Below are 19,992 nucleotides of genomic sequence, written 5' to 3' on the forward strand. Positions count from 1 at the left end.
AGCAACCAAAACAATCGAAGCGAAAAGGCGAAAATACTAAACTCGTTCCAACAAGAGCGAGAAGTTGGAAGGAAAAAGAAGAAACCATTTTAGCCAAGCCTTAGAGTTCTGCTAGCCAAGATCCGATCAAAGAAAATGTGTAAACGAGAGATACATTTTGGGATACCGTTTGAAACCTCTTCCAGGACCAAATGGAGCACGACGATTATCAGATGGCCGACCAAATTACATCAAAATGACGCGATATGAAGTAAAAAATGAAAATTTTCAATTAAAGCTACAATAACCTTAAGAGCATAAACAAAAGTGAGGCCAACGATTTTGATGTCTTCGCCGCAACGCTCAAATAATACCAAGAATCGAAACCAATCCATAAATATTTTCCTTATGTAAATGCTTGGTATATCTTCAAGAAATGTCTAAAATTGCTTCAATGAGGATTCCGTTTCTTCCGGTTCGAAACATTCAAGGAAATCTCAATCACGTACCCACTCATAATAATCGGACAAGCATATATTTATCGACATCAATGATGACCCGAAAGAGTTTGAAGCAGAAGAGCCTCTACGTCGGCCCATTGAAAGGAATAAAGTGAAGAAAGCGGATTTCGATTCGAGTTCAAAAAATTGCAGTATCCATCATTTTAAAAATAAATTTGATCCATACGTCCAACTTCAAGAGCGTGATGTTCATATCATGGAGAATGCCAAAAAAAAATATAAAGAAATGAAACTAGGAAAATAATTAAAAAAAAAAAAACGATTTGAAAATTTTGAAGATGAAAGCCAAAGATTACAATCTAGAAATATTTCTTATGGTCAAACGAAACATCCAAGAAAAATATAAGAATATCCAAATTTATTTTTGAATGTTCGGTATTTTTTTTTTCTATTTTTGATTTGTTACATTTTTATTATCGGTATGTTTTCAAAATTTAATATATATAGTGTTTTAATTTTAATAAAAAAAATCTAGTATTATTTTATTTAGTTAATTAAAAAATAAAAAGTAAACTATTTTGATGACGCGATGTAATAGGTATACCAAAATATGGTGTTATTGTTGTAATGAGGTGGAAGAAAAAAATTTGTAAGCCTTTTCCCTTTTTATGAAACTCACAGCCTTTCATTTATTTCCTTTCTTTTTTCTTAAAAGAAAAAATTCATAAACATCTATTTCCATTTTCTTTCTTTCCCATCTTAAGAAAAAACTTAAAATCAACCATTTTATCTTCTTTCCTCCCTTAACAAAACTCAAAACATAATGTAAATGACAAAGAAAAATTATTAGGAACTTAAAACAAAGTAAATCCGCTCCTCTCCTTCAATTGTGCATTTTACGCTTACTTCATTTCATTTGTTGATACTTCCGCCTTTTTGGAGAATAATAACTTGCAAAAATCTACAACTTTTCCCACTCCCCATAGGAATTTTCCGAATTTCTAAAAAGAGAAGACAACTTTAAGAAAACAATTCTTCATGCGCCGGTCATGGACTGGCTTCACATGTACGTTTCAAATATATTACTATTTTTATTTTTTAATAGTATATACGATATAATTAGAACTTAAAAGTAAAGCTATCACCATAATAATTTATATGAAATATTATAAGATGATAAAGCGCTAAATCGAAAGAAGAAAAATTAATATACGAAAGAATCCATAATGAAGTTAATGAATTGAATAAAGATAATACAAACAAATTTACTCAAGAAAAAAAAAACTGTAATGTTTTCTATAAATTATTTATATGATTATAATTTTTATAATATTTATAATACAAAATCAATAAGCAGGATGTGGGGTCGGTCACTGGCGAGTCCTCTGCAAAACTGGACCAATCATTCTAAGCTCAAATCTCTTTACATTTCCGGCCGCCTCCCTCATGGTGGTGTCCACCACGTACGGCGTTCCCTCCACATTCAGATTGGTGGTATTCACCAGCTGCCGACATGGTTCCCGCCTCTCCGATATTGTCCCATGGTAATGGTAGTACATGATCTTCCCTTCTGTCTTGTGTGTCGATTTCCCCTTTATATTTTGTGACATATGTACACCCGTCGCAAATACATTCCGAGGTTGAATTACATATTTTCTGTCTCTCCTTATCCCTCTCTTTGTATCCCTGTACACCAACTTCTCCATCCCCCATTTCCTGTAACAATTTAATTAAAAAAAAACAACAATCATCAGTTACCAATGTTTTTTATACCAATAAATAACACGTAAGTATAGTAGCTGGTTTTATGGTTTTATAACCAAATATTAACAATAACAGATACAATCATTAGAATACAAAACAGTAAACTGAAACATAATGGCCTATTAGATGACTGGCATGAACCAACTAACCGAGTGTATATTAAAACTTGTATGTACATTTTCCAAAGAAAAAAAAAACACTTGTTTATAACATAAGAAACCACCACCGACTATGGTCGCATTTGGGACCCACGGGGAACGTTGTTTAACGAACACCACATGAAGAAATGCACATAAATCCAAAACAACACACCAACCATTCCAATGATGCAACATTCACAATTTTGCATGTTATGTTACCTAACATTCACAATTTTGTATGTTCTATTTTTGTTTCCACTCTTGGCTTTTGCTTCTCTTTTTACTCATTATAAATCCCTTATTGGATAGAAGATCTAACATAGTACTCTAAAAAGGGTTGGATACAAGAAAATATACATTCCTTTAATTTCTTTCTAGTATATGAAAAAAAAAATCTAGCTAATTATTATCTAAATACAAAACAAATTTCATATTATAATTAGTTAGAATTTTCCAAGTAATATATTATAATTAGAAAAAAGAATCAAAATACAATACTATAAACATGATAAAAGAAATAAATGAAAATAACATGTTTTGCAGTTCTCATTTACCCCTTATAATATCCCTAATTTGAGGAGGAAGAAATAGTAGTTGGCATACCAATAATGCAAGATTCGATGCTGTATCGCAACAAAGCTTTTAGATCTCAAATTATGTAAATGGGAAATCGAATAATAGATTAATAAATTACCTACGTGAGTTGTCAAACAAGGGTCAAGTATCAATCTATGTACCTATAGGTGATGAATCGAACCAGATTCTATACTAATAAACAACTAACCCATATGGAAAGTTACTAAAATTTAAGAAATCTAAAAAATTACGGGTAACAGTGAAAAAGATTTAATCTAAAAGATCAAAAACAATATGATCCGTACCTGTAAATTTTTCCAGCAGTATCATCGAGGTAGCAGAGATTGTTAGACATGGTTCTTTGTTCAATGGTAAACTGGGTAAACTGTGACATCGAATCTGTAACTGTTTTAATGGTGCCCTTCTTAGGAACAAAAAGGAATTCATCGACGTCGAAGAAGAACATCCATTTCGTCATGAAACGATATCTATGCAAGCAATCATTAACGATTAGAAACTGATTATGATAATACCCATCAAATCTTTCCTCCTCCTTTATGTCCTGTAACGTCACGTAACCCTTTTCGATCCATGGCTTTAAAACATCCATTACCTCCGGATGAACACCGCCGGCGTCGTGTATCACGAAATGGGATTTCTCTCCGAAGAATTTCACGTGGTAAGCCATCCATTCTCGGACCCTCTGCGGGCTCAGATTTCCGTAAAGTGGTGAGCCGCAGTATAGGTAGTCATATTTCGGTGGTGCTGTGAATTGCAAGGTGTTTAAGCTTCCCGGAGTCTCCGTCAAAGCTTCGATGGTGTCCGTGAGGTAATAGTTGGAGTCGCCGCCGCCGGAGGTGGAGGCGTGTACGAGCAATTGTCCACCGGCACCGTCGTGGCCGACGGGAAAAGGGAAGGTGCAGTTGACGATAACGACAGTGTAGACGCGGCCATAGCCCCAGTCAGGGAGGATTTTGTAACCGAGGGTGGTGATATTTTGTTGATTCTCACTTACGTTGTGTGGGACCCATTGGCAAAGGTATGTGGGTTTGGAGAAAAGGTGGAGGGGTTTGGAAGAGAGACCGATGACGGCGAACGTGTCGACACCGCCTCTGTACGCCGACATGAGTATGAAATTGTAGGCGGCGGCGCCATACCCATTGAAATTTCTCTTAATTAAACCACCTTCAAGCACCACATCTTCTAGTTTCTTAATTTGTTGGGGTTCAATTGGCGGTGGGGGATTGGTGGTGGTTGTAAGGAATTGGACAGCGGAGGAAGGTGGCGGAAAGGAGGCACATCCTCTGAGATCTCGAACGGAGGAAGGAAAGAATTGGAAAAGAGTAATTAGAGAACAGAGAAACAGAAGGGCAGACAACAAGAGTTTAAGCTCAGCAGCACAATTCCAAACAACACCAATAAACATTTTCCTGTCTTTATGATTAGGAATTTGAATCTGATCAGTTTCTTTCACCATTTTCGTGGATTGAAGAATGAATAGAAAAACAGAGAGATGAATGTTAGGCCAGCATCATCCCTAGACAACTCTGCAAGGAGAAAAAGCAAAAGTATGTGTGGGAGAGAGACGGTCTGTGTAGGAAGAAATAGAAAGGAAGCAATGGAAGAGTATTAATATTAATTTTGTAGACACTTTTTCTTTTCTATTACATCCATAATCATTACTTTTCTGGTTAATGGTTTTTCTTTTATATTATTTTTTCTGTTTTTGGAGATCGACCGTCACATACACTGCCAGCGTGTTAGTATGTAAATTTTGGGTGGCCTATATATATATATATATATATATATATATATATATATATATATATATATATATATATATATTTTGAGGTTGAGAAACATAATTAACGAAGGAACCAAATTTTTTTTTAATTTTTAGAACTTATTTTTTATCAAAATAAAAACTAAAAATACAGAAATTCATAATTTTTTATCATTTTTCCAATGATATCAAATTCGATTTTTTTTTACGTAAAATTCACAATGTGAATCTTTGAAAATTCACAATGTGAATCCGAAAAATATTTTTCACATTCACAATGTTAATATATAAATTTAGATATTTTTAGATTTTTTTTCGATAAATAATAAGATTTAGAAATTGAAAAAAAGATTTGGTTCCTTGAAGAACCAATAATTATGTTTCTCTATTGAACTTTTCTATATATATATATATATAGAGAGAGAGAGAGCTAGTTTCAGATGTTTAAAGTAATTATTGTGTCATTGTATGCATAAATGTGAGCCAATCAAAATTTAAAATAAAAACAAATAAATAAATAAAGGTAAATAGGTAATTTGATAATTAGTTTCCACAAATAATATCTTATAATTATGGTAACATTGACTTCAGCTACCTAGGTTTTTTCCAACCATCGTAGGCTTTTTAAAACCACCAAAAGTGAACAAGATCGAATACACGACCCGCTATCGTTTTTTGGTGTTTTGGGAGTTTTGGAATCAAGATTCTTGTTCAAGCAACTGTTCATGAAGATTTATGGTATTTTCTACTGTTCATCTGATGTTCATCGTATTTTTCTAATGGATCAGATCTGAGAAACCATTGTTCAAGACAAATTTCTTTGATCAGATTACTTAAAAGTTCTTCATAGTATCGATTCTAAAATCTCTTTGTTCGGTTGCATCATTTATCTCAGTCGTTGTTTATCATTGTTAAAATCGATTTCATTAAGTTCTGATCACAATAAATTAGTTTCTAAATTTTATTGTTTGACTTCAATTTCACTTTCTCGTCATTCACGTTTATTTGAAAATCCTCTCCAATTGAACGAATGATTGGAGATTTTGATGAGATTTCTTGTTTATGATCATCGATGAATCTGTTATATGCTATTCGACATCTCAATTTGATCTTGAATTGGCAAAGTTCAAGTTCAAAATTGGTTCTGATTATTGTCAGATATGAACTTTAGAAGAACATTTAAAATAATTGGGCCGATTGTTCACAAAGAAAACTTTTTGAATGGGATCTACTTTAATCCTAAGGTTTTTGGATGAAGAACAAGCGATGAACATGAAAGAATTGATTGATTTTGTGAGTTTGATCTGAAATTGTTCAGTGAATCATTGATTTGGTATTAGGAATGATTTGTGTGGCATATACCGATGGATAATCTGTGTTGTTGCGAATCACATCAAAATTAATTTACGATTTGGTCAGCAGATAATGTCAAAATCGGAATCAATGTTGTGTTTGGAAAGATAGCAAAATCTGCGAATGCGAAAACGATGAGTGATCGCCTTTTACACCATTCCTATGGGATTTAGGGTTTCATTGTTTTGTTGTGGTATTCTCTGTAATGCAATAATAGCTTTATTTCTGTGTTCTTACTTTTAAATTGGATTTTACTTCTACAGGTGGTTGAGAGCCGAAATCAACTAATTTCTGAACTTGGAGAGTTAGATGTCGCTGATGAAAATGAACGAGTTTCTATCTTGAAATGTCTAACAGGATCATTCTTATTAAATTGTTTTTTACTTTGGATATTTTTCCAACAGAATGCATACCGTAACTGAATCTTGAATTCCAATTCTATTAGATTGGAATCACGAATTCCAATTCTGTTGGAATGGAATATGGATATTTTCTCACTGATTTATGCATTGGATTTGTTTCCACAGAAGCAGCTGATGCTTGAAGAATGGACCATGAAATTGAAAGTGATTCTTAGCAACATTATTCTTTTAGAATGTATTAGTGTCTTTGTTAGATTTTGATGTTTTTTTCCCGATTTGAAAGTTTTTTTTGTTTTATTCTTTAACAATAAATGTAATTCTTAGCAATTGATACCCGTATTCTATAAGAATTAATGTAATTTTTGTTTTATTCTTCAATTGATGGTTCAATAATTTGTTATTCTCCAAGAAGTTTTTAAAGTTATGATCAAGAAATAGGTTCAAAAATATTTTTATTATTTTATGGTTCAAGAATATTTTTATTTTTGATAAATATATTCTGTCAGAATATCCGAGAATTATCATCACTACAATCAGATTTTTAAAATTAATAGAATCTATTATCCCTTAAAATATGCAATTTTCCTTTTTTAAATGTATGTTAATTGACTAAAATACACTTAAAATGAAATTAGATGGTATTTTCTAATTATCTTTAATTTAATAATATGTATTTTTCACTTTCTTAAAATAAGTAAAAATTGATTGGCACACATTTATGCATACAATAACACAATAATTACTTTGAATAGAATAACCTAAGCATATATATATATATATATATATATATATATATATATATATATATATATATATATATATAAGTGAAAATGACAAATTTAGCCAAATATAATAATTACTTTGTGGAAAATAGCCAAAAAAAATTGAAATTGCAAATTTGGCCACTGAAATCGCAGATGAGAATGGTCCATCTACGATTTTCACATCCCATCTGCGAATGTACAAGTGGCTAAAGCACAGACGTGCTTTAGCCAGTTGTACATTTACAGGTGGGGTATTTTTTTGTATATATATAGGGTTCACCAGGCTAAAATCGCAGATGGACTTTGTCCATCTGCGATTTTCTCTCTCTTTGATATGCGATTTAACGTTTATTTTTATTTTTTTTTATTTTTTTTATTTTGACTATGAAATCAATGGGTTTGACTACGAAATAATCGTATTATATATAAACTTTTGTAGAAAATTATCAGTTTACTTGTTATTTATTTTGGAAATTTGTGTAAAATTTCTCTAAAAAAATGATTGAATATTTGGTTTGTTTTGTAACTGGTGGGAGATGGCAAGTTATTGAAACAAATTTGGAATACGTATGTCTACAGGGAGGTATTTCTGAATTCGCTTTGATATTTTCTGAGTATATTAGTTATAGTGATTTTGTATCTTTGGTGAGAAGCAAAATTGATTTGTTAGACAAATATAGAATTAGTCTTCGTTTCCATCATCCTGAATTGAATTATTATATAGCCATAGTTGAAGACATGGATGTTAGAATGTTGATAAATGTAATAAAATGTAGTGGAGGAATGGCTATGAAAGTGTTTGTGGTGGTTGATGAATGAGATGAGGTTAATGAGGCTGGTCAGAGTGGAAATCAGCCGGTTGGTAATTTATCCAGCTATAAAGGGAGCAACGATCCGATAGGTACTTTCAATACTCCTAGTGTACCTCAATGTCACAGTGTTGCTGAAAATGTTAATGTTACTTATTCACCTATTCACTATGTGGATCCTAAGAATTACAAGTATGTTGGTGATGATGATGTTGGTACATATCTTAGTGACGTGGGTGGTCGTTGTGTTGATGTTCCTGAACAAGAAGTTAAACTTATGAATAGGCGTGTAGTAGATAAAAGTAAAAAGAAAAAAATTATGCGACAAAAAGATGAAAAAAGCATGTTTACGGGGATTATGTTGATGTTGGTTATGTAGCTTTAGATATAACCGACTTAGAAAGTAATTCAGATGGAGATGAGTTGGGTGATGAAGTTAAAGCTAAGTTTCTCGATAACATTTTTTATGGTATGCCCCCTCTACCAGCATGTCCAGTTGATATTAATGAAGATATCCCAACACAGATGGTAGACATCAATCTTCAAAAGATTGAATGTGAGAGTATATTTAAGAACAGAGAACTTTTAAAGCGGGCTATTGGTAAAAAAATGCCTTCGAGAAGGTTTTCAGACGAGGACAAGTAGATCCACCAAATCAAGGTATGAGGTTGTGTGTGTTTCGAAAAATTGTTCTTGGTTACTAAGAGCAAAAGCAATTAGAAATTCTGATGGACTTTTCCAAGTGAATAAATTTGTTGATGTACACACATGTTCTTCAACAATTTTGCAACCTAATCATCGACAAGCAAACAAATATGTTTTGGGTGAATATCTTGCTGATGTTTTGGCTGAAGATTATAGTAGAGTTTATCGGGGAAAAGATATTATGAATGATATGAATGCTTAATTGAATATCAATATCTCATTCCATCAGGCATGGCGTGCGAAGCAATATGCATTGTTGTTGTTAAGGGGTACGAAAGAGGATTCTTTTACCAAACTTATGGCTTATTTCCACAATTTGGTCAAACATAATCCGGGTACGGTGACACATATTAAAACAGATGGTGATGATCGCTTTGAGTTTTTGTACGTCGCACTTGGTTGTTCGGTTAGTATTTTAATATATCATAGATATGCAATGTATTGTAGGTACGTGCTTTTGTCAATTTTTTTAAACCGACCCTTGTAGTAGATGGAGCCCACCTAAAGGGCGAGTTCAAAGGTACCATGTTACTTGCAGTTACTAAGGGGGGAGAAAACCAAATATTACCGGTTGCATATGGTATATGCAAAAATGAGTGTATAAATTCTTGGACATGGTTTTTTCAAAAACTACGTGATTGCATAGGCAATATGCACGAGCTTACAATTATATCTGATAGGTCTCCATCTATAGCGACATCCGTTGCCAACATTTTTCCTCACGCTCATCACGGAATATGTGGTGTCCATTTGTATTTCAACATAGTATCTAGATTTGGGAAGAGTAAGACAGTTAAAGGAAGTTTTTGGGAGGCTTGTAGGGCGTATACAGTTGATGCTTTTGACGTTACCATGGAACTTATAAAAAGACAAAAGAACCAGTATGGGAGTACTTAAAAAGTATAAATCCAGAAACTTGGTCTAGGACACATTTTAGAGGGAACCGATACAATCTTATGTCGTCCAACAGTGCGGAGTCTATAAATGCATTATCTAGACACACACGTAAGGTGCCGATACTTATGTTGATCGATTTTTTTCGTGCAACAATGCAACAGTGGTGGTTTCAAAGACGTAACTTTGCAGGTATTTAGTTAATTTTTAATATTAATGTTTTATTAAATGTTATTGATCTTAACTTCTTCATTTTGTCTATTTTTTAAGCGGAAGCAACAACAACACTCATCCCTTGGGCCGATGATATTGTAAAAGAAAACAAAAAAACTTTTACTAAGTGGGATGTTCGCATGATCTCAAATACGAAATGTGAGGTCAAAAAGGGGGCACAAAACGTGATTGTTGATTTCCAACAAATGACATGTACATGTAGGCATTGGCAACTTGATGGTATACCTTGTGGTCATTTCATAAAATGTTTAACAGTCAACAATTACCAAGACTGCTCGAGGTATGCATTAAATGCTTACTTTACCGAAACACTGAGGAAAACGTATGAGGAATCAATAAACCCTTTGCCAAAGCCATTCGAATGGGATATCCCCGATGATTTGATGATTGTTAAGCCACCTATAATGGATAAACGTCCGTCAGGCAGGCCAAGAAACACAGACCGCATTCCATCCCAAGGCGAGGGTCCAATTAGAAAAGAGTGTTCTACATGTGGTCAAGTAGGACACACGAGAAACAATTGTACTGGAAGGGCGTCCGGTAGTGGAGCACGTCGCAACTCGACAATTTCTACTACAGAAATGGCATTTAATGTTATTGGTTCAGCGAGTTGGTCACAAACCGATGACGCTGATTTTGATATAAAAAAACCTTGAAATGAAGAGTTGTTAACTTATTATGTATTGTAATTTTTTTATTAAATCTTACAAGACATTGTTATGCTTTCATATTTTAGTTTAGTTTGCAGATTATAACAATTAATGAAGCTTTTATATTATAATATTTAGTTTGCGGATTATAACAACAAATGTTATATAAAAAAAACAAAAAAACGATCCTTTGCACCCTAAGGTGTATCATGATAATGTTACAACATTTTTGTAACTAATTTTTAAAATCAGGGAACTGCAATGGGTACTTCTCTTTCTCGATTGTTATATAGTCATCCCTAATTCTCATTTTATCTTCCAAACGATCCTTTTGCACCCTAAGGTGTAGCATCTCCTCGTCCTTCTCAGCAAGCCATTTTTCAGTCGTTTTGATTGCCTTCTTAGTCTTTTTTTTATCCATTCTTCATGCTCTTTGATTTTTTTTTATTGAGGTCTATCCATTCTTGAGCTTGTTTGCATTCTGATGCAATATCGTTACCACGTTGAGTGAGAAGTCGGGATGACTCTTTGTCCTGTTCTTGTTGTTCTTCAGCCTTTTTCAATTCTTCAAAATTTTCATCTGACATATATGGCCTGCTGAAGAGGGTGTAAAAAAAGGGTCGACTGAATCACAGTAGTAACAATCTACTTCGTTGCATGAGCAAATTTCAAAATTTTTTGAGGAACTCATAATAAAGTCGAGATTATAATAAACTGGTGCTATAAGTGGTATTTATACATACTAGTCCATCTACAAATCATAGTCCAAATGCAACCATTTCGTAGTTAGAGTTGTAATTCATAGTCGAACTTTGAAATGACTACACATTAATGACAAGTCACTATAGTAACCTGCAAATCGTAGTCAAACTCTGAAGTGACAAGACATAAATGACTGTTTGACATGATAAGTCACTACAGTAACCTGCAAATCATAGTCCAAATGTAACCATTTCGTAGTCAAAGTTGTAATTCATAGTCCTGTATTTATTAATATAAATAGATGTTTAAGCTCTACAAACCAAACACCCATATCATCTAAACGAAACCAACTCCCATATTTAGAAATGTCGTCAAATGCAACAACTTCTTCGAATGAAGTACCTGGTTCCAATTCTGAATGACCATGGACGAAAAACGAGGTGTTGGTTCTAACACGATGCTGGCTAAGTGTTAAGGAGGGTGTACCGTTACTTGCTCCCCCACATTGCCTAGTAGGTAATGAATGGACCCGCATAACAGCTTTATTCAACCATGAGATGGGAGAAGGGAAACAACGACAACAATCAGATGTTGTTAGTAAATGGATGGATGTAAAGGAAGAAGTCACATGGTTCAATCGAGCATGTAATTATGCGAAAAGTACCAAACTTCGTTGTCGAAACGAAGAAGAGTTTTTGGAAGTTGTTACAGATTTTTACATCTGTGAGCATGAAGGCAGAGACTTCGAATATGAGGAAGTTTGGAAGGTTGTTAAAAATAATCAGTATTTCATGTAGACCGCTCTATTTTCCGTTAAAAATAACCCATGGACTTGTTTTTTATTATAATGATTTGTTTGTAGTAATGTTTTAAGTTTAGTTTTCCATGTAATGGTTGTTAGTTTAATAGTTTAAGTTTAATGTGTTGTTTTTAGTAATGTTTGTAATGTTTTATGTTTAATGGTTCATGGAATTGTTGTTAGTAATGTATTGTAATGTATTGTGAAAACTAATGCAATGAGCATTTATTAATTAAAATTAAACATAGGAGGTGCATCGAATACATACGTAATACATGAAAATAACCTAGTACACACCTGATAAATAGAAATAGATATTAAATAAACGAGATATATTTCAAAATATTCCAAGGGGCTTCAAACTGGAATTCCAACTCGTGACTTAATGACTTGTATTCCTCTTTAGCAGCTTCCAAGATGACCTCCTCATTAGCATTTAAACGGGTGTCGTCAATTTTGGTATAAAGATCGTTGAATAATAGAACGTCAGTTTTCATTTCATACCATCTTGCTAAGATGTCCAGTTGGTAAAGATCGTTTGTTGTAGTCATTCGGTTTTCAACGTTGAAGATATTGGTTAAACGAGTCCAAAACATTGGATCGTTCAACTTGCTGGTCTCGTACACATGAATATATGCACGTGTAAGAACCAAGAACTCCTCATTGCTCCATGGTATTGAACTCATTTTTAGTGAAACAAAGAGAGTAAAATTTCAAAAATAATATATGAATAACTGTAACATCGTTTAGTAAACTGTTTTTTTTAACTTAATATGAATTTATAGTAGTTTATACACAATATCGCAGTCCAATCTTCTAATTTGTCTGCAATTCATAATCCAACTTAACTGAAGAATACAGTATACTAACTGAGAACACAAGAGATCAATGTTCGAGTTGACAAGACATTGCATCGAATGACAACACAATACACTGCTACTTGAGTTGACAAGCCATTGTACCGAAAAATAAGGAGTCGCTATAAATAGTTGTTCATATCCATTTTAATTGTATTGCATTACTTTTTCCCCTTGCAACTATGGACTCACCTGTACCACTTAGATGGAGCAACGAAGAGGAGGTCGCCTTGGTTCAAGCTTGGATTGTAACTGTAGAGGACGGTTTTCCATCGGGTCCGCCAGAAGTTCGCGTTGGATCATTTTGGTCTCATGTCTGTCATTTGTTTCACCATCAAATGGGGCATACTCAATATCGAAGAACAAGAGATGTCAAAGTGAAGTTTCTGGATTTGAAAATAAAGGTCAAGCATTTTCAACGTATTTATAACGAGCTGGATAATGAACATGCGAATATGGATGAAGACATTCTGATACAGGTGGCTTTGGAACTATACAGTTTCGAATATGATGGTAGAGAGTTTACCCATGGAGATGCATGGAATCTTTTAAAGAATGTCCCTCACTTTTAATATGCATGTTGGTTAAGTTGTTTGTTTTTCGTTAGTTACGTTTCTTGTTTTTGTACGTGTGTTTTGTGAGTAGTTAATAAATCTCTCTTTCTTTTAATGTATGTTGTTTCCTCAATCGCAATTAAAAATGAATTAAGATAACAGGTCCATAATCAATTCATTAAAACATTAACCCATAACTTAGTCATAACATGACATAAAATGCAACGTTGTACATAAATAACTAATACATAATAGGACATAAAATACAAACGTGGTACATGAATAACTCTTTCTTTTAGGGAGGTAACAGGACCACCGTTTCATTTGGTATTTCCCAGTGCACATGTGATGGTATAGAATTCACCGACTCAGATCCAAATGCAACTCGATACACGACAGCAGTGAACTTATAATCAACCATTTCGTGAATGGCTTCAGACATACGGGTTCTTAGAGATGCTATAGCGTGGCCACATGGTATACCGCTTTTTTGCCATTTCCCATAACTACATACCCTACGTTCAAATTGTACTTTGCTGGTGGCAAAATTGTCATCGACTTCAAATGTATCCCCATACAAACGTCTTGCCACCTAATTATAAGACTTGTTGACACACTTTTGAACCTTATTCTCAACATAAGGGGTCACCCCACCAGACAACCTCCCTGCAATATTTGTTAATTTTAAAATAATAATACAAGAAATAATTAAATATAAGTATAAAGTTACCTGCCACTTCAGCCCGTTCAGCATACTTTGATTGTATCGACGTATTGATTAACTCAATTATCGTTGTTATAGGAAACTCACGCGTGGACGTGGATATAATTTGCAACATTTCAGGGACATCAATCGATTTAACATTGTAGCGTACTTTTGAGAGAAATGCTCGTGTCCATTTTGAAATTGCTATATTGTCAAGCCTGAAAATTGGACTCATAAGCAAGGTGCAGAAAGGTGGTTTCCTACATGCACTTTGCAACCTTTCCAGACACAAGTAAAAATCATGAATACTATATGCATTGAATGACTTCCAAAACAACGTTTCGACTTCCATATCATTATGTCCGACAGAATCTCGTATTTTTCGAGCTATATCTTTAGGACAATATCCATGATACGAATCTGGGTAGACACTCTAAACAGTAAAGTCTATTTTATCACATAGGTTGCTTGTCACACCCCGTTAACGCGGAAACACGAAGGGTGACAGGCTAAGGTCTCATAAGACAAGGTACATAGGATTACCAACCATAATCACTGAGAATTTTAAGTTTACATCATGTTCGAAGCAAAATTACATTTTAGTGTACAAAGTCTAATACATAACAAAAGAAACATCAGGTGCAAATTCTTGTTGATGTCTAATTTAGATCACTGACCATTCCCTGAAAAGCATGCAAAAACGAGGGTCAACTATAAAATAGTTGGTGAGTTCACAGGTTTATATAGGTACATCATTTCAGTAAGAAAATATAGATTTGTTCACAAAAGTTCAAACTCAAAATGAGTGTTGAATGCCAAAGCACTCCGTTCACAACCAAGCCTAACGACCATTCTTGCCCCATTCCATCATGTCCATGGTTGCCATGATGTCAATTCACGGAAATATGCACTCACGGTTCTGAGTGAGTGGTGGCTGTCTACCCCAAATAGCGCTATCTATAAGACCGTCGACTCGAAATACGAGTTAATAGGTTGTAGTTTGGTTCTCGGGGACTTAACATACAAAGTTCATAACAAATTCATATCACAAAGTTCATATCAAGAGTTCATCGTATAAAGTTCATAGCACAAGTTCATAACAGAAAGTTCATAAAAGAGTATCGTTCCAAGTTCATCAAGTTCTTAAAACAATATCATTCCAAGTTCATTAAGTTCATAAAACCATACCATTCCAAGTTCTTTAAGTTCATAAAACAAGATCATTTCAAGTTCATTAAGTTCATAAAACATGATCATTCCAAGTTCATTAAGTTCATAAAACAAGATCATTCCAAGTTCATTAATATAGTACGGATAGCTCATAAAACAGTAGCATGCTTTCCAGCCCAAAAAATGAAAACAGTAAAAAGGGGGCTGTGAATACTCACTAGGGAGAGTTTGCGGTTCGAGCTTCGCGGTTCGGTGTTGTAGAGATCGATTTATACTTGTGCCCTATGGAACAAATAGTTTCTATTGAGATACAATTCACTAATCCATTATCTAATAACTACCTATCCAACTAGTGGTGTCGTAAAAGTGCCCAAAGTGTGTACGATTCATTATCGGTATTATCGAATTCACGGTGCCTTGTGCTCAAAAATCTATAAAGGCATGAAAATGAACTCCAAAAATTGTAACAAATTATATTCTAGTTCTAACAGAGGTTATGAGTGTCTTGAAATTTTATAGGAATTTTGAAGGCCATTAGTTATTTATTTGCAATTTATGTCTAAATAATAGGAAAAGTTCTAAATAAATAGAAAAAAAGTTTCAAAAATTCCCAATTTAATTTCCACAAGTTCTTACAATGTTCCCCAAGCATAGAAAAATATTGGTTTGTGCTCTTGAGTCCTAAGACCCGGTTTTGTAAATTCATGCCCTAATTAAAAGAAAAATATGAATAAAATACCAAACAGTGACCAAATTGTATGAAAATTTATGTGCATCAACCTTTTGTACTTAAATAAGATCTGTAATTTTTCATATTTTTATCTCATCTGTAAGTATTTATTTTGAATTTTTGGCCATTAAATCCTTATTTTTGTAGAAAAATAAAGATTATGTTCTAGCACTTGGGGTTTTACAAAACATCTCTTGAAACCATGAGCTTACATAAAACAATTTGGTTAAAAATTATTTTGGAGCTAAATGGGGTATTCAACCCCAACAAGTTTAGAAATGTAGCACTAACTAGTGCATGAGTTCCAAATGTAGCTGGAAGTTAAACAATTTTTGTATAAACTTATATAACGTTTTTGTTCATGAAACTTTAGGTATTCTGAGAAAGATGTATTAAGTTTCAAAAATAATTTTCTCCAGATTTATTGTGGGGTTTAAGGGCCTTAATCATGTAGTGCAAAACTAGTGATCACAGAAAAAGTGCTGTTTGCGCAACTGTTTTGTAAAAATTGACAAAAATCATATTTCTAATGTTTTACAGTAAGGCCAACTGGGTTCGAAATTTAACTCATGGCACTAGTCCTCAGAAAAAGAATATCGTGATTTGGTCAAGAAATGAGTGAGTTATGCCCTTTAAAAGTTGAGTAAACAAATATGAGAGAATGTTGAAGAGTAAAACTCATGAAAACATAGTTCAAACTTCTATTTTACCTAATGATATCATTTTATTTTGTTTAGATTGAGATATAAAAACACTATATTAAAGATATTCTGTAGAAATACTTGTTTCTAACCATTTGATCTTACATGCAACCAAGCTAGATGAGACTAAACTTTTGAAAAATCGATTTTTGGTGCTAGATAAGGCTTGCATGTGCTCACCTTTGCTCTTGACTTTGGTTTGATCATGGATCAACACCATTTACAGAACAAGCAACATGTTTTTGGTGGTGATCTACAAACATCAAGATCAAACAAAGGTTCTTTGCAAGAACATGCCATAGAAATAGAACATTTGAAGGAGAAAGTGAGTAGAACTTGTAAAATTTGTTATGGATCTTCAAGAGGTGTATGATAAGAACTTACCCTTTGATATGAAGCTTCAAGAACAAACAAAATAAGGCTGAAATTTCGTGGTTGAGGGGCTGATTTTTAGAGAGAGAAAGTGAGGTTTCTAGAGAGAAGGAAGAGAGAAATTGAGATTCTATCTCTCTGGATAGACCATCTCTCTCGTCATCTCTTTGGGTCTATACTTCATTAAAATCGGTCACAAAACTCCAGAAATGTTGGCTAACATCTAAAAAATGAATTGAAAAAATCTCTCCCACAGAAAATGCCTCTAAGGTCGGTTTTGTCCTCTCACATTGACATGCAAAATTTGACCTCGGGATTTTACATAAATGAGTAATAATGAGTGAGTGAGTGAGAGAGAGAGAGAGAGAGAGAGAGAGAGAAGGAATGGAAGAGCCTATGAACGAATTTTGAGAGGAGAGAAGGGATTAAAGGCTTGTTGAAAAGTGGTAAACTTTATAAATATGGCCCCATTTCAAATTTTATAAAAATTATCTTTAGTTTTTATAAAAGTTCTAGATATATTATATAAACTTCCAAGAGTTTATTTCTTGGTTTTCATTCAAGTACTTTTTTTTTTAAAAATAAATTCATAGACTTGAATTTTAATTTATAATTGTAGGAATTAATTATTTTGTGATTTAAATTTTCTAAAAAAAATCAAATATATAGTTCATGTAAACGGAATAAGGGTTCATAATATAAGAACGTAGGATTAGAGAATCCTTGAATTATACTTTTGATTCATAAACGAAATTATGAATTGCATGAACAATGTCTCAAATTTGTAATTAGTTATTATTATGATTTAATTTTGTTCATATTTTCTTAGAATACTTAACCTTGTTAAGCATTTGATTGTTCCAATATGGAAATTTTGGGTTGATAGCATACCCTTGAGTTGTGATCTACCAAACATAGTTTTGTGTTTAGACTTAAGGTTGAACTTTGGAACTTTACCACATAGTTGGTTCATTCACATGTCAATGTGATTGTTCCACACAAGCTAAGGTACACTAATTGTTCCGAAGGATCTATTAAGTCGCGAACCTAGTTCAACTTGTAACTCTAAAGAAAAGTTAAGTGCACACAAGGAAATGGTAAGGTTCTAGACGAGTCCTAACCTGAGTTTTGACAGTTGTCACAGTCTCCCCCAGTTGTGGGAATTTCGTCCCGAAATTCAACTGGCGGTACCACTGGTTCATACGTAGAAAATAGTTGAGGATATTTTTTCTTCATGAAATCCTCCCGTTCCCATGTAACTCAGGTACGTGCTTAGAGTTCCAATGAACTTTCACAATTGGGATTCTAATTTGTTAAAGTTGCTTAACTTCTCGATTGATGATTTCTATGAGTTCATCCATGAATTTTAGGTGATTATTAATTTGGAGGTCCTCGAGAGGTACGTTCTGGGATTCCTCCGCCTAGCACTTTTTTTTAGGTTCGACACATGGAATATGTTGTACATCGCACTAAGTTCTTCTGGTATCTTGAGCTTATATGTCACTGGGATGATCATTTCAATAATCTCGAAGGGTCCTACATAGCGAGGAATTAGGTTTCTCTTTTTCCAAAGCGTACAATTCTTTTCCCTGGCGGTACTTTTAAGAGTACTTTACCTCCTAGTTGAAATACCAAGGGTTTATTTGCTTGTCAGCATAGCTCTTCTTACGATCGCAAACACCTTCCAGTATATCATGTATTATCAGGATTTTTTTGGTGGTTTCTTAAACTATATCAAGCCTCATTAATTGGTATCGCCAATTTACTCTTACATTTGACAAGTGTTTTAAACCTTTATTTAAGATATGTCACTCAAGTTACAATCTTGGAGTATGACTCTAAGAATTGTTTTGGAACGAAGTATGACTCAATTTCAACAATTCATGACTCCTCTTCTTAGTCAAAAGAATGCACTAAGATGTCCTTAGAAGACCAATTGTGATGTGGTTCTTAAATCATTAATATGATCACAAAACATGATACTAAAGTACTCTCCCATCTTTTCAGATTTGAGAAAACTTTTATCTTCCTGGCTAATTTGATTCTTCTCATTCGTTCTGCCATACATTGAGACTTTTCCAATGTTTCAGAATTATACTTAAACTTGTAAGTATAACCATATTTACTAAACTTTAGTAAATCAAATAGTCTTAACGAGCTTTGTGGTGGACATGACCAGTGCACAAGAATGTGTACTCGATCCTTTTAGTCCTTCACTTGACTCACACATCCATGTGAACAAGTAATTAGTATTGATTTGCCAATGCTTGAAAGTTCTCATTCATCATACTATTCAACTTGCATGATTCCAAGTTTCGGTCCAATTGAAACTTGGGCGATGAGGAACTTTCCTGATTTGGTAAATTTAGACACTACCACAAATGAAAGAATCAAATCCATTTTCCAATATTGCTGTCAGTGGAATCATATAAGCAACAATTTTCCACAAATGCCATTGTAAGGATACTTCAAATAAATAAAATTAAACAATTTTCTTTTATTTTAAAACTTTGCGGAAAAACTTATCCTTACAATCCACATGAAAAATTGTTGTTATCTATTCCTTGCTCAAAATTCTGATGCGATCGAAATCCACTTTCGCGATCAGAATCAACATATACTTCCTTTAAGATTTCTCTCTATTCTTTGATTCTTAAAACATCAACATGTGACCCAGTCACATCATGTAATGAGGATCTCAGAATAGAACTTAATAGAGTTAGCTAATGGGCTCTACCTGATGTAGAGTCAAACTTATTGACTTTAACATCCTTAGGTAAATTTGGCAGCTTTGCAATCAACGCCCCTTCCTTTGGCAAAATAAACATATGGATCCTTTGGTAATGGGACTATCTCAGACTTAGCCTTTCTCTTTACCATTTGGTCAACCGGGTTGACTATGACCAATCCCTTTCCATTGGGAAGAG

The 19,992-nt window shown here is 33.6% G+C and overlaps 2 protein-coding genes across 2 annotated transcripts; one reads left to right on the forward strand and one right to left on the reverse strand.

The window, feature by feature from the left end:
• Positions 1-1,625: 1,625 nt before the first annotated feature.
• Positions 1,626-4,552, reverse strand: LOC145167321 (galactan beta-1,4-galactosyltransferase GALS3-like). The gene is made up of 2 exons (XM_079086493.1): positions 3,226-4,552; positions 1,626-2,156 (listed from the first exon to the last, which is right to left on the reverse strand). The coding sequence occupies exons 1-2, from the start codon at positions 4,395-4,397 to the stop codon at positions 1,811-1,813; spliced, it is 1,518 nt and encodes a 505-aa protein (XP_078942619.1). The 5' UTR covers positions 4,398-4,552; the 3' UTR covers positions 1,626-1,810.
• A 5,193-nt stretch (positions 4,553-9,745) lies between these two features.
• On the forward strand, positions 9,746-10,480 carry LOC145164706 (uncharacterized). Its single transcript, XM_079083409.1, has 2 exons — positions 9,746-9,782; positions 9,861-10,480. Exons 1-2 carry the CDS (start codon positions 9,746-9,748, stop codon positions 10,478-10,480), a joined length of 657 nt encoding a protein of 218 aa, XP_078939535.1.
• The last annotated feature ends 9,512 nt before the right edge of the window (positions 10,481-19,992 follow it).

Source organism: Lactuca virosa, chromosome 3 (genome assembly GCF_052849685.1).
Source record: "Lactuca virosa cultivar CGN04683 chromosome 3, Lactuca_virosa_CGN04683_v6, whole genome shotgun sequence".
Taxonomy (NCBI): Eukaryota; Viridiplantae; Streptophyta; class Magnoliopsida; order Asterales; family Asteraceae; genus Lactuca; species Lactuca virosa.

Coding starts and splice junctions, on each gene's coding strand:
- LOC145164706 (XM_079083409.1), top strand. CDS start 9,746: ATGCAACAGTGGTGGTTTCAAAGACGTAACTTTGCAG. Junction 9,783..9,860: donor TCAAAGACGTAACTTTGCAG/GTATTTAGTTAA, acceptor CTATTTTTTAAG/CGGAAGCAACAACAACACTC.
- LOC145167321 (XM_079086493.1), bottom strand. CDS start 4,397: ATGGTGAAAGAAACTGATCAGATTCAAATTCCTAATCATAAAGACAGG. Junction 2,157..3,225: donor ACTGCTGGAAAAATTTACAG/GTACGGATCATA, acceptor AAATTGTTACAG/GAAATGGGGGATGGAGAAGT.